This window comes from Cyprinus carpio, chromosome A15 (assembly GCF_018340385.1).
Source record: "Cyprinus carpio isolate SPL01 chromosome A15, ASM1834038v1, whole genome shotgun sequence".
Lineage (NCBI taxonomy): Eukaryota > Metazoa > Chordata > Actinopteri > Cypriniformes > Cyprinidae > Cyprinus > Cyprinus carpio.
Window position 1 is genome coordinate 1,924,322 of NC_056586.1, and position 16,100 is coordinate 1,940,421.

General features: G+C 43.1%; 1 protein-coding gene across 1 annotated transcript in view; it reads left to right on the forward strand.

Annotated features, from left to right (window-relative positions):
• The first annotated feature begins 13,832 nt into the window (after positions 1 to 13,832).
• Positions 13,833 to 16,100, forward strand: part of LOC109090197 (dedicator of cytokinesis protein 10) — an 89,737-nt gene continuing 87,469 nt past the window's right edge. Inside the window, 1 exon segment of the mRNA XM_042770714.1 lies at positions 13,833 to 14,291. Coding sequence (XP_042626648.1) covers positions 14,184 to 14,291 — 108 coding nt within the window. The 5' untranslated portion in view covers positions 13,833 to 14,183.

The window sequence follows — 16,100 nt, forward strand, 5'->3', positions numbered from 1 at the left end:
TCTTCTTGAACACCAAAATTATAAAATGAATGGTCAAATGACCCTCAAGGACTTCATAACGCACATTCAAGAATCCTCACAAAGCAAAACTTCAGCGAGAACTTAATAGTTATGCATCATCAGTCAGTTCAAGATCCAATCAAGATCACAAATATTCTGCTGTTATAGTGTGTGACCCCTCCTTTTTTATGCTTTGTTTTGCTAATGTTCACTCACTAAACTGAAGTCAGTGACATTCAGTGATTGTAAAGGGAGTGTTTCTCTTCATGTGAAAGTTCTAGGGTTTCTTCTTTTAAAACCCTTCTGTAAATGCTGGACTGTATTTTTTTCTTTTTTGTTTTAAAAGGTAAAGACCTTTACATTTAATGATAGCTAAATAGTGTTTTAATGACAATGACATACAATCACAATGTGTCACCGACAACCTCAGAACCAGGGGATCAGATAATATTCCAATGACAAACATGTTTACATGTGTCTTACCAATGTATATATGGACAACATTCAGATACAAGCTACACAAGTGTAAACATGGCTACATGAGTCACACAGATCCTTCCTCTTTGCTTTGTGGCTGATTAAGCAGTTTTTATTTTAAAGGTCTAAAATCTGAGTCTTTTGATCTTTCAGACTCTGCTGGGTCTCAAAAGTATGATGTCTTTTGAAGGGCCATTTGCACTTAATTACACAGAAGAAAATTTGTTATTATTATCAACAGGCCAAGGTGTGCATGTCCAGCAACATGATCCACACTAACACACTGCACACACAAAACAGACAATATTAAATGCATATTAAACATATATTTTGTTAATTAAAAGACTGAATATGCGCAGCATGTTGGTGTAAATGAGTGTGTGTGCATGCTTGTGTGTGTGTGTGCTCTTTGTTTGACATCTCAGGTGCTTTTGCTGAGATGAAAGGCTTCTGATGAAGTGTGGATACTTGGGCCCATGACAGCTGTATATTAATCTACAGAACTTCAGACAAAGCATTTTCTCTCTCTCTCTTTCTCTCTCTTTCTCTCCCTTTCTCCCCCATCCACACTCTCATCTGAGAAACACTACAGACCCCAGGGTCCGTCTGCATCCTCCGCCTCAGCTACAGGACATGAAACACAAATTAGCTCATTTAAAGCCTCACCAGCTGCTTACCTATCTTTTTCTGACTTTTTTCTCTTTAAGTTGTACCATATTGTGACATGTAAGCAGAACATCAAAACTTCAAACCAATAATTGAGAGATGAAACAGAAACATTTTGTTATGTGAAAGCTTTCATTGGGCTTAGAATATTACAAATATGACACACATCAACACTAATAAGAGTTGTACATGTTGCACACAGAGAGAGGCAGAAAAACTGAGTGAAAATAAGGGTGATGAATTAGTACAAAATGACACTGTACCACTAGAGGTCCCCAGAGCTTCTGTAGAGAAAAAGAAAAAACTGTAAGAGAAAAAACATGAGAGCAGAAAACAAGTTCACTTCAAGATTTATGCCATCTTCTCAATTTTTTTTACGCCTAATACCACAAAGAGCTGCACATTTCTTCTTTTCTCTTTCTTTTTCTTTTATTTGATTTTATATATATTTATACTTTTATTATTTTTGTTTTTTATATTTAAATTAAATAAAGGAAATATGGGTAATCTGACTTTATTTTATTTTTAACTTTTTATCTTTTAGTAAAGCACAAAAAAAGCCAACACTACTGTTTCATGCATGTGAAAAATGAATAGCCTCCTCAAACTTAAAATATGGTTGTGTCAACTTAAGCAGCAATGACTTAATAAACACTCGTGATAACTCGAGATCAGTCTTGCTGGCCCACTCTTCTTAACAGAGCTGCTTTAGTTCAGTCACACTGGAGGGTTTTCCAGCATGAACTGCTTGTTTAATGTCCTGCCACAGCATCTCAAGTCTCAAGTAAAGGCCTTGAGACTTGAGATGGCCACGCAGTCCTTTACTCAAGACCATGATTTTAATTTATCCATTCAGAGATGGACTTACTGTTGTGCTATAGATCATTGTCTTGCTGCATAATATAGCTTCAGTTTACAGACTGCAGACTGGATATTCTCCTTTAGGATTTTCTAGTAGAGAGCAGAGGTTCCCTGTGTTACTGTGAGTTCCCAGGCCCCGAAGTAGCACACTGCCACTACCATGATTGACCATAAAGATGATGTTCTATTAATAAAATTCAGTTTTTAGTTTACACCAGATTTAACTGGACCACTGGCTTCCGAACGGTTTCAAATTTGACTGATTAGTCCACAAAACATTCAACCAAGTTTTGAGGATCATCACCTTTATTGATGCAAGAAAGGCCTGCAGTACCTTTGATGTTGTCTTTAGATCTTTTGTGACTTCCTGGATGAGTCATCCCATTGCTCTTTGAGGAAGGTCGGTCACTTCTAAGGTTCACTACTGTGCCGAGTTGTTTTCCATTTGGAAATAATAATTCTCACTGTGATTCTTTTCAAGTCCAAAGCCTTGTTCAGACTGTCAGTCCAAATTTTTGTGCATATCTGATTAGAATCAGATCATGTTTCATTTTTTACCACTTTTTCCAAACCTGTTTCAAGCTAGCTCTGGGGTGCCACTATGGTTTCTGGGCCCCCTGAACAGAATATTGACTGTGTGCCCGTGCTTCGGGTATGTGTACAGAATTGAGTTCTTTCTACTCTTATTTTGCTGGAATGGTTTAAAATCGCTTGAGTGTGTAAATTTGCAAGACAAAACACTTACAAATGATGAACTTTAACTATATGATAGTTACATTTTGCAATTAATCCGACAATCACATGTGTGCAGAACCATGGCGCCTGGTCTATATGGATCAACTTAACCCCTACGATCCATTTAACCTCTATTTTTTTAGCATGGGGATATCACGCAATGTCACTGCGATAGAAACCAAAACGAAGGAGTGCCAAGGGATACACAAAACGGATCTGCAGAGTTGTGATACACAGTGTAGACAGTCAATCATTTAGATCAGATTACAATCACACACACAATTATTATTATTATTATTTATTTATTTATTTTTGTGTACTGAGAGTTCAATTCTCCACAAAAGGCATGGAGTGGCATCTGTATCCTGTACAAACATAGCCTTTAAAACAAAGATCGATTATACGGAACTGCAACTCCAACTCCCAACAAAAAATTGATAGTCTGAGGAAGACAAAACTTACTTAAACATTTGGTTCATTCAGAATTAGTCAGCAAAAATATGGCATTCACTTTTCCCTCTCTCTGTGATTGCACTTACGCCAATTGTAGAAAGCAAAACGACACAAACAGTTTCCTTTATGCCTCTGGTCGTTAGTTAACTGTCAGGAACGCGAAGAGAGAGAACTCAAACGCCGAGGATTCTGTGCAACAGTTTATTGGGTACAACAAAAAATACCAAAAATAATCCAACGTGTGAATGTCACCACACACACACACAAACTGAAGCCTGGTGTAACAACTCCAGAGCCGTCCGTACAGACACCTGCGGACACAGGCTGTGGAGACCACCTCTGGTGCAATGCCCAACAGGACGTGGAAAGCGAGACAGAGGATCTCGGGCACACGGCCAACGAAAGACTTCTCGTCTAGACGTCCTGAGCACAACAGCGGTAAAGGTGAGGAAACAGACACACAGCACAATAACAATGACAACGCGAAATCTACTGACAACAAGGGACAGACACAGCAGAGAATAAAAGGGAGAATGGGAACTAGCAACAGGTGAGGACAATCAGCTCGTGATCTGCACACACCAGCGCTGAATTATCAGCGCTGATTGCCCAGGTCACGAGCTGCAGCAAATGACAGGACACAGACAACAGGGAAGCCGATGAAGCACCCTGAACCGTGACAGTACCCCCCCCTCAGGGACGCCTCCTGGCGTCCCCGGAGGACTCACCATGACGCCGATGGAATTGGTCAATGAGAGCGCGATCCAGAATGTCACGAGCCGGAACCCAGCATCTCTCCTCCGGACCATAGCCCTCCCAGTCTACCAGGTATTGATAACCTCTACCCCTCCGTCTCACATCAAGGAGCCGCCGTACCGTATAAGCCGGAGACCCCTCAATGAGTCTAGGAGGCGGAGGGACAGAGGTCTGGGGCTGAAGGGGGGGAGCGAATGACGGGCTTTATCTTAGAGACATGAAACACCGGGTGGATATTCTTAAACTGGGGGGGTTAAATTGAGTCGAACCGACACCGGACGGAGCACCTTAGAGATGGAAAACGGTCCAATAAATTTGGGTCCCAGTTTACCGTGAGGGGTTTGGAAGGAGTTTGAGAGGAATGTCTTGGGGGCTTAGCACGGTGACGATCCGCCGACGCCTTGTTCCTGTCACCAGTCCGAGTGAGGGGCTTCTCTGGCGATCCTCCACGTACTGAGGCATCTCTGAATAAAACGAGTGCGCGGATGGAACAACGGCGTCGGATTCTTGGGAGGGGAATAAGGGTGGCTGGTAGCCTAAACAGCACTGGAAGGGAGACAAACCCGTAGACGAGACCAGGAGGGAGTTATGTGCATACTCAACCATAGTTAATCTGGAACTCCAAGATGACGGTTCTGCGGACGCCACACAACGCAAGACTCTCTCCAGATCCTGGTTAGCACGCTCAGCCTGACCATTTGTCTGCGGGTGATACCCGGAGGAAAGGCACTCGCAGTCGCCCCCAGCTGTCGACAGAACTGCTGCCCAAAAACTTTGACACAAATTGGGGACCCCTGTCAGAGACCACGTTCTCCGGGAGGCCATGAATACGGAAAAACGTGATCCAGGACGATAGTCGCCGTCTCCCTCGCTGAGGGCAATTTGGGGAGGGGAATAAAATGTGCGGCCTTCGAGAACCTGTCCACCACAGTAAGGACTACCGTGTTGCCGCTAGACGGAGGTAGGCCTGTGACGAAGTCCATAGCTATGTGTGACCAGGGTCTCGAAGGGACAGGCAGCGGCTGGAGCAACCCTGCTGGGGGTCGATTGGAGCCCTTACCCGCAGCACAAACAGGACATGCCGACACGAACTGACGAGCGTCCCGCGCCATGGAAGGCCACCAGAAGCGCTGCTTGATTAAACTACAGGTACGAGTTGCTCCTGGGTGGCAAGCTAGCATGGACGAGTGACCCCACTGAAGGACGCTAGTTCGGACCGATTCTGGCACAAACAACAGGCTCTCAGGACACCCTGCGGGAACCGTGACGTTGCGCAGAGCCGAGCGGACTCTGGACTCCACCCCCCAGGTGACCATCGCTACCACCTGATCGGGAGGCAGAATGGTCACCGGGAGGATGGCTCTAGGTTCAGCCTCAAAGATCCGCGAAAGTGCGTCAGGCTTACCATTCTTGGATCCCGGACGGTAAGAGATGTTAAAATTGAACCGACCCGAAGAACAGTGGCCCCAGCGAGCCTGTCGGGAATTAAGTCGTTTAGCGGTGCGGATGTATTCTAAGTTCTTATGATCGGTCCAAACTATAAAAGGGACCTCCGCGCCCTCTAACCAGTGGCGCCACTCCTCCAGTGCCAACTTAACAGCCAGTAACTCCCTATTCCCGATGTCGTAATTCCGTTCCGAGGGGGTTAAACGATGAGAAAAAAATGCGCAGGGATGTATTCTGTCATCCGAAGGTGACCTCTGAGACAAAATCGCCCCGCTCCTACCTCTGATGCATCCACCTCCACAACGAACTGACGAGACGGATCGGGAGTAGCAAGAATGGGAGCCGAAACAAAGCGAGACTCTTTAAATTTAAAAATGCAGCCTGAGCCTGCGGCGACCAACAGAAATGTCTTCGAGTGGAGGTGAGATCCGTCAGAGGAAAGGGCGACCTGGCTGAAATTCCGAATGAACCGCCTGTAAAAATTGGCAAACCCCAGAAATCGCTGGACCGCTCTACGACTATCTGGGGTAGGCCAATCAGCAACTGCTTTTTACCTTGGCGGGATCCATTCGGATTCCTTCGGGTGAAAGAATAAATCCCAGGAACGGAACCGACCGTGCGTGAAACTCGCACTTCTCCACCTTGGCAAATAAACGATTCTCAAGCAGCCGCTGGAGCACTCGCCTGACTGTTGGACATGGTCATGCTCGTTCTGGGAAAAGATCAGGATGTCGTCGAGATAAACAAATACAAATCGGTCGACCATGTCTCTAAGCACATCATTGACGAGTGCCTGGAAGACCGCCGGGGAGTTCGAAAGTCCAAAGGGCATAACCAAATACTCAAAGTGCCCCGTGGGGGTGTTGAAGGCGGTCTTCCATTCGTCCCCTTCCCTAATCCGAACTAGGTGATAAGCATTGCGAAGGTCCAACTTCGTAAAGATGGTCCGCCCCCTGCAAGAGCTCGAAGGCCGATGACATCAACGGCAAAGGATAACGATTCTTGACCGTGATGTCATTCAAGCCCCGATAATCTATACAGGGACGGAGTGATCCATCTTTCTTCCCCACGAAGAAGAACCCCGCCCCAGCCGGAGAGGAAGAGGGCCGAATGATGCCAGCTACCTGAGAATCATTGATGTACTTCTCCATGGCCTCCCTCTCAGGCCCGGAAAGAGAGTACAGGTGCCCCCTAGGTGGAGAAGTGCCAGGCAACAGATCTATCGCACAGTCGTACGGGCGGTTGTGTAGGAAGGGATGAAGCTCGGGACTTACTGAAAACTGCTCTCAAGTCATGGTAAGCCTCCGGTACATTCGCCAGGCTCACCGGCTCCTCCTGTAACACAGAACAAGACATAACAGGAGAAAATGCAGGACCCAAACATTGAGATAAACAAAAAGGGGCTCCATGCCAGAACAGAATTAAGAGTCCAGTCAATGTTTGGGTTATGTTTGACCAACCATGTGTGTCCTAATACTAATGGAGTGGAGGGAGAATGAATGAGGAAAAAACGAATCTCCTCAGCATGATTACCCGAGAGGGTGAGAGTAATAAACCTGGTGGAGTGTGTAATTCTAGTGAGATGGGTGCCGCACAGAGTCCTGGCTGAAATGGGCTCGGCCAGTGGAACTGATGGAACACCTAATCGGGCAGCCAGCTCATTGTCCATAAAATCACCCTCTGCTCCAGAATCAATTAAAGCTGACACCTGATAAATAGTTTTATTAAATTGTAATGAAGCCTGGAGGACGGAACGACCACCAGAGGGCAGCAATGTATTAGTGACGCTCACCGTACGCCCCTCCTTGGCCGAAAAAACGCCGCCCCTTCACTGGACACGAGGCCGCCACATGCCCCGCCCCCCCACAGTAGAGACACAGACTGTGAGTGAGGCGATGGCGCCTCTCGGTGATCGTCAGCCGGGCTCTCCCGATCTGCATGGGCTCCTCCTCAGGCATGACGAGACGCTGAGAAGTTGCGTCACCCGCCGCTCCAGCGACCAGGTCGGAGAAAAGCTCGCGAGAGACCACGCCCCTCCGATGGCGGGACCGGAGAGCTATCCGGTTGTCAACGCGGATGGCGAGGTCGACTAAAACCGTCGAGGCTGGGAGGCAGTTCGAGAGAATATATCTCGTCCTTGATGTAGTCTGCCAACCCGTGAAGAAAGTGATCCCACTGCGCTTTAGCATTCCATCCGCATGACGCGGCGAGAGTGCGGAACTCTATGGAGTAATCCGACACCGACCGACCTCCCTGTTGCAGCAAAGATAACGCCCGCCGCCGCCTCCGTCCCAAGCGCGGAGCGATCGAACACCTTGCGGAGCTCCTCCGAAAACTCCTTAAACGAGCTGCAACACTGATGATCATTGTCCCACATGGCCGTTCCCCATTCTCTCGCTTGTCCGACTAAAAGCGTGATGATGAATGCCACTTTAGCTCGCTCCGTGGGAAAACAAGAGGGCTGGAGTGAAAAAGTCAGCGAACATTGTGACAGAAATGAACGGCATGAGTTGGGCTCACCGGAGTATGGAGCAGGTGGATTAAGACGAGGCTCCGCATGACGGGAAGCAACACTCTCTGGTTCGGACGGAGGTTGTACAACAGGAGTAGCGGGAGGAATAATCTGAAGCCGATCAAGCCGTTCTGTGAGCTGGGTCAGTTGCAGTGACAGCTCCGAAAAAAGCGTGACGAGAAGCGGTGATTACACACACAAACTGAAGCCTGGTGTAACAACTCCAGAGCCGTCCGTACAGACACCTGCGGACACAGGCTGTGGAGACCACCTCTGGTGCACTGCCCACCGGGACGTGGAAAGCGAGACAGAGGATCTCGGGCACACGGCCAACGAAAGACTCCTCGTCTAGACGTCCTGAGCACAACAGCGGTAAAGGTGAGGAAACAGACCACACAGCACAATAACAATGACAACGCGAAATCTACTGACAACAAGGGACAGACACAGCAGAGAATAAAAGGGAGAATGGGAACTAGCAACAGGTGAGGACAATCAGCTCGTGATCTGCACACACCAGCGCTGAATTATCAGCGCTGATTGCCCAGGTCACGAGCTGCAGCAAATGACAGGACACAGACAACAGGGAAGCCGATGAAGCACCCTGAACCGTGACATTAACTTGTTCCCCAATTTTTGATTAGGTGGGCATGTATGAGAAACCATAATCCATACCAACAAAAGACAATAGTTTATTTAACCTTAACTGATATGAATTGTGCGCTGCAAACACGAGCATTTTTGATGATCGTTATTTTTGTCCAGTCTGCTTGTTTTATTTCTGTCTGGCAATGGCAGCAGGTATGCGATAAAATTTCAAATTGGAGCCTGTACTCCACAACACAACAAGATGATATTTTAAGCTCCTTATGTAGCCGACTCTGTGCCAAAATGAAACGTTTGAACGACCAACCGACCGATCGATCGAACCTCAAACTGAACATCTCCAAACGTCTTGAGCTTTGACCGTCTTACACACGCAGGTGACCCACGTGACGTCAGCATCTTGAAATTAGCTGGTTTTTAGAGATTAAAAGAGGCAAGCTGCTTTGTGTAAAGACTATAAATGGACATTACAAACATTACAATAAAGATATTGTATACCTAAAAGAATACTCATTTCCTGCATCCTGCTGTACTTCACTGAATAAGTCTTTGAAGAAAGGTGTTGTAGGCTATTCTAAGTCGTTCTGAGTGATAAATTGAAAAAGCTCCCACCTGTACATCATGTTTAAACAAAGTAACATGGAATTTACTTGAGGATCTGCTTTAAATGAGTCTAGAAATATTAAAATGTATTAATTATACAAAAAAAAAAAATGATCAAAATGAATGAAGACTTCCTCCTGAGTTTTTAAACAAGTCCTGCATGACTGTTATTAAAGGTCATGGACTACAGAAACATCAGTTTTTATATCTGGACCATGAACTGTTACCCCAATACTTTCGTTATTATTAAATGTGTGCAACACAGAAATACCAATCTTTTAATAATTAATTGTGCCAATGTAGATCTATTTTTGTGTGTCAAATTTGTACAAGACCTCAAAGTAACTCATAAAGTAAACCAGCCCCCGCTTCTGCGATCCATGCCATTTTATTGCCTTTTTAGGAGGACAATTTGGTCTTGCAATGTTCCTCACTTAAGTTGCTTTAATATACAGTATATATTAAAAACATGCTTAAAAATAAATACATAAACAAAAACAATTACAAATAACTAAAAAAAGTGGATAAAATATAAGCATGATCTTTTATTTTCATGAACTAAAGAGAAATATCAATACTGACTGAATCTTAATAAAATTACTAAATTATTATTATTACCATTTTAGGCCTAAACGTCTTGTTTACGTGTGAAGACACGTTGTAACATGTTTGTGTTTTTCTTACCTTAATGTAAGCTCTTGTAATCCAAATTTGATTTTTGCAATGGCTGATTTAGTAAGTTATAGACCAATTAGTTGTAGACGTCACAGTTACATCACTTGTGGTGGCAGAAAAAACACTGGAAAACAAATGGAGGGAAATGAATAAAATCTATGAAATAAGAGAAAAAAAAAATATTGTTGTGCCTTTGGATGCAAGAATCAGAATGCAAATCATTTTTATATAATACTGTTGTCAAAGACACCATTTGAAGCCAAACGCAGATGTTTAAACTGATAAAACCAGCTATGATTACCCTACTTTTAAAGCATAAATTAGATTTAAACAATATGTCTATATAATATTGACATAGGGGACATATTGTATTAGCCCTACAGTTAAAGCATGAAATTCTATTTAAACCTAAAACATTTTACATAACATTTACCTATTTTATCTCATAATTCTGACTTTTTTTCTTGCAAATGAAAGTTAATCTCCTAGTTCGAACTTTATAACATAATTCAACTCAACAATTGCGAGTTTGTCAATTCTGAGGAAAAAAAAAACAGAAGTGTGGGATTATAAAACCATGATTCTGAGCCAAGGGAAAAAGAGAGAATGGCAAGTTGATTTTTCTTATCAGACTCTCCCACCAAAAGCCAACAAAGTGTCTTAGGTCCAGAAAAAGCTTTATGGATACGACACAAGCCATAAGCACATCCAAGAAAGCCTTTTATTGAAACTCTTTGGCTTGATAGATGGAACGCCTTTTGTGTGGGGGCAAGATCTTGGGAAGCCAGAGGAATCATCCCCGTTGAGTGTCTAGCCAGCGGTAACAATCAACCATGGCCTATCTGGAAGACCCTTAACAGGCTACGAGTAGGCCATGGAAGATGCCTACAAACGTTACATGCTTGGGGTCTCTCACCAACCAGCAAGTGCGAGTGCGGTAGCGAGCAAAACATGCAACACCTCATGCAGTGCAGCCAAGCACCACAATGCTCAGATCATGACCTAACAGAGCCCAGCACCACATAGTAAGTTGTGGAAATCACTGGAAAGATGTAATATAAGATTGTAGGACACGAAGAAGAAGAAGACCAGATTTGTGAGATATAATCTTGGAATTTAAAGAAAAGAGTCAGAAATTTTAAATATAAACTCAAATTACCTTTTTTATTATTTTATTCCAAGGCTTGCACAGACTGCTCTTGGTGCATAAAGAAGATCTGTAAAGATGCAAAGACTAAAGTCTCAAATCCAAAGAGATATTCTTTATAAAAGTTAAGACTTGTCCAAGCCCCCCTAAAACACCTCATTCTAACATGCCCCCACATGTCTATGTCACGATGTGGGAAGATTTGCATAATGCCACCCAAATGTTCACGCAAAAAAGAAGACGTAATCTTTGATTTTTGCTGTTGCCGCCGGCGCCATGTTGTGGAGTCGCTGTTCTGTTGTGAAAGCGAAACTACTTTGTTTGGTCTTCCAAAAGAAAACACAACTAGAAAATCAGTGGTAAAGTTGTATTTAAAACACTGTTCCAGAACAGTTCAACCCAAATATTCAGATGTGTGCAGCACATTTTATGGAGGACTGTTTCCTGATCCTGGGAGAGAAGACTACAGTGCCGGCTGTTCTGACAGTTCAACCCAAATATTCAGATGAGCGCAACACATTTTATTGAGGGCTGTTTCAAAGTCTTTTTGTGCAGAAGAATCATCTGTTTCCTGTGGTCTTGTTCCGGTGGTCGTTTGAGACAAGGTCTTTACAGGGGATCTGTCTCTGCGGCTCATCTAGTTGTCCTGGGCTGTCTTTCAGGGCTGTAGAGGTCCTTTCTAGGTGCTGATCCACCATCTGGTCTGGATACATACTGGATCCGGGTGACAGCAGTGACCCTCTTATCTGGATACAGACTGGATCTGGTGGCTACAGTGACCTCTGAATAAGAGAGAAACAGACTAATATTAGCGTGGATGCCATTCTTCTAACGATGTAGCAAGTACATCAGGTGTTATGGGAAGTGTTGAAGTGAAGTGTATATATATATACAGGTCCTTCTCAAAAAATTAGCATATTGTGATAAAAGTTCATTATTTTCCATAATGTAATGATAAAATTAAACTTTCATATATTTTAGATTCATTGCACACCAACTGAAATATTTCAGGTCTTTTATTGTTTTAATACTGATGATTTTGGCATACAGCTCATGAAAAACCCAAAATTCCTATCTCAAAAAATTAGCATATTTCATCCGAACAATAAAAGAAAAGTGTTTTTAATACAAAAAAAAAAGTCAACCTTCAAATAATTATGTTCCGTTATGCACTCAATACTTGGTCGGGAATCCTTTTGCAGAAATGACTGCTTCAGTGCGGCGTGGCATGGAGGCAATCAGCCTGTGGCACTGCTGAGGTGTTATGGAGGCCCAGGATGCTTCCATAGCGGCCTTAAGCTCATCCAGAGTGTTGGGTCTTGCGTCTCTCAACTTCCTCTTCACAATATCCCACAGATTCTCTATGGGGTTCAGGTCAGGAGAGTTGGCAGGCCAATTGAGCACAGTAATACCATGGTCAGTAAACCATTTACCAGTGGTTTTGGCACTGTGAGCAGGTGCCAGGTCGTGCTGAAAAAAACGAAATCTTCATCTCCATAAAGCTTTTCAGCAGATGGACGCATGAAGTGCTCCAAAATCTCCTGATAGCTAGCTGCATTGACCCTGCCCTTGATAAAACACAGTGGACCAACACCAGCAGCTGACATGGCACCCCAGACCATCACTGACTGTGGGTACTTGACACTGGACTTCAGGCATTTTGGTATTTCCTTCTCCCCAGTCTTCACACAAACACACATATGTTTGTGTGTGTGTGTGTGTGTGTGTGTGTTTTAATGGTATTTTGAATGGTAATATATTATGGTTTCTATAAAAATATATGAAGCAAAACTGATTCCTGTAATCAGAAATGTTTCTTGTGCAGCGAATCAGTATAATTGAGTGATTTCATGGGAGACTGGAGTAATGATGCTGAAAATTCAGCTTTCACAGGAATCACAGGTAAAAAAAAAAAATACATTTTTAAAAGTAAAGAGTAAATCTACTTGACTGTGTATGTTCATATGATGTAGTGGCTTTTCTATAGGAACACTTTGTGTTCAGGTTCTCTTTGTGAAGGCTTTATAAAAGTGTTCATAAATTATGGATAATCAGTTATAAATGCATGAAAAAATAGTGAGCTGTTTGTAAATCATGTGTATATACACATGAGAAATACATATTTCACTCAAAACCAAATTCCTGATTTAGTTCATGATGCAACAAAAAATGACTAATATAGCAAGACTGAAGGGTTCTGTATTTGTGGTTTTATATCTCAGGACTCGTGTCACTTTCTTTCAATGTTTCATACTCATGATTTTCTTTGTGATGTTGTACATAGTAATGCATAAAACCTGATATATTTTGTTTATCAAGATTAAAATGATCAGACTTTATTTTTGAAAGAAAAAAAAAGGGCACCTCTGGAGGAGGATTTGGTTCAGAACTACAAACATGAATAATATAACTACAAACATGGACAACAAACAATAAGAACTACAAACTACTTTTTCTTTCCAAAAAGAGTACATACATTTAGGGCAGATTATTAGTTGGCGAACTGGGATGCGAGCATTTGAGAACACCTGACCTGGGGTAAACTGCATCATGACAATGCTGCTGAGGCTCCAACCAACCACTGCTGACATGCTTGTTTTGTTCTGTGTCGGTTTTATGACACGCGATGGAGCCAAAGTCCAACAAATGTTCTCGCGCGCAACACTGCTGCTGCTACCTACTACTACTACTAAAACAATTTTGCTTAAATGGCATATTCACCAAAAATTCACACATATCTGTAAATATATTTACCAACACGTTTACATAAACTGCTAACGTGAGGAATTAACCATTAAAAACGTCGTTTTTAAGATGTTGCATCTAGTGTTGTATTACTTCTCTAATACAATTCTCGTTCAAAGATGAATGCACTTTATCTGTTGAGCAGGATGAAAGACACTGAGCGTCCTGCTGATGTGAAAGCAGTCAAACTGAAACTGATCGCAGTGTCTGCAACATCTCATATTACAATCCATTGCTCGACCCTGTCAGATTTAGCATTGTTATTCCATCGTTACTAATGCCTGGGAATGATATTAAAATGATTTGCTGCATGAAAATGACCTCCATCTGAATGATTGCTGAGTAAACAGAGCCCTGCCCACCGCGCCGTGCTGAAGCTGCTGAGCGGAGCAGACAGTGAGGCGAAGGACGCGCGCAATCTTTCGGTTTCGGCGCGATTAACCACATCACGGATTCGTTGCACATAGTGCAGATTATAGCCCCGAATGCACCGATGAAGAAATGGCAGCGGAATCGAGCAGGAGATTTACGAAAAGCCTCCTGAAGCCGGGAAGCGCAGCTGAGATTCGGCAAACCGCTTCTAACGCTGTGAGGAACGCTACTCTAACGGTAAGACGAGCGGACAGCGACAGAGCGCGCGCGGGTTTATTTCGGTGCTGTTCGCTGGACGGGCAACACAGCTGTGTAGAGAGAACCGCACTGTGTCTGGTTCCCCAAGAGAGGAAAGGATCTGTTTCGTCAAGCATTGTATGTGGCTTGCTGTGAGGTCATGCGAGACTTATTCTGTGAAGAACGGTTATGGAAGTTGTAAATGGACAAGGTTGGTGTTTGTGAATGATTGGGCCTCTGTTAGCGGCTTGTGTTTATTTTGAATTCAGAACTGTTCTTCAAAAAAATTAACGCATTGGAATGTCTCATATTCGCGGGAAATGAGCTGTGCATGCTTAGTGATTTATGTCGTTCGTAGTAAAATCGCCGCAGAGGAATGTAGCGCAGCGGCTCCAGCCCCGGTCCCCCTCCTCAGTCCCGCACATTTTGGACGTCTGCTTCATCCGACACACCCACTCCAGGTCTCGGAGTTAATGATGAGTTGATGTGCGTTTGATTCAGATGCCATCTGAAGTGTGCAGTGCTCTGGGAGCTTCGGGACCGAGGCTGGGAACCACTGCTGATAGATAGATAGAGGATGTGCTCTGTTGCTATTGGATACAGGGACATGGTTTGATGATAGACTACAGTAGACTGTTATTGATTTGTGGTAGGCCTAGTTCTAGCCTCATTCAGTAATGCATTTCTACAACTTTTAGGAGCATGTGATTGCAGTTAGAACATTTCAACGCTGATGTAACCAGCCAGCATCATTGTACTGCGTTACTTGTTTTGGTTACACTTTATTTTAACGTGTCCTTGTTACAGTGTAATTATACATCTAGGTACTGAGTAATATTAATTCACTACGTGAACTTGCTATTGGGTTACTTGCATGTAATTATACATACTTAATTGTTAGCCTGTTATAATAGTAAGTACATGAAACAAGTTAAAGAGGAGTCTGTTTAAACTGAACACTGCTGGGTTTAAGTGAAAATGTATTGTTTTAGTTTTATTTTGATTTGGTTATTGTGATTGTTGGTGTAGGTAAAATTGTTATGTTCATGATAGTATAATACTGTGTTTTTGCTATTACCACCCTATGCCACATATTACTAACAAAGCATATGTTGCTGATGGAATGTGATTGTGTTGCAATGTCCACATTCAAAACTAGTGTGGACTTTATTTGTAATAGCACTGTCTTAAGGTTACATTTGAATCAGCTACAAAACACATGTATGGATAATGAATTGTAGCCACTTTATGTGAAAAATTACCTGAGTGAAAGGTAGTGATCGTATGAAAGAGATTACAGATTTTAAAAGCCACATGGATGAGAGGGAGAGAGATGCCATGTAGGAATTGAGAATGGCCTTAACAATGGCTCTTCCTATAGGCAACTAATGATATGGTTGCCCAGGAAGGCAGAGCTTTGAGCATATATCTGAAACCAAATCTGAGACGTTAAAACTGGCCTATTAGCAAATTACAGCTGTTCCAACTGCACTTAAGGAAACATATCAGAAAATAGGCTGAGATGTTCACTATCAGCTTTTGGTAAGGATGAGGGGTTTGTCGAATGTCTTTGTTAATGTTCGACTCTACAGTATAAGGCTGCAATAATTTTTGCAATATTTATGAGAAATTTGACTTCAAGTGACACTGTCTGGCACACTGTGTTGCTCTGACCATTGTATTATTTTCATTGTATGAATAAGATGAGTAGAGTTTTCACAGTCACAATCTATCAAATTAAGTCAGAGAAGTAAGAGATTGTTTTGCATAAGAAATCTAAGCAGTTTGTGTGTGTGTGTGTGTGTGTGT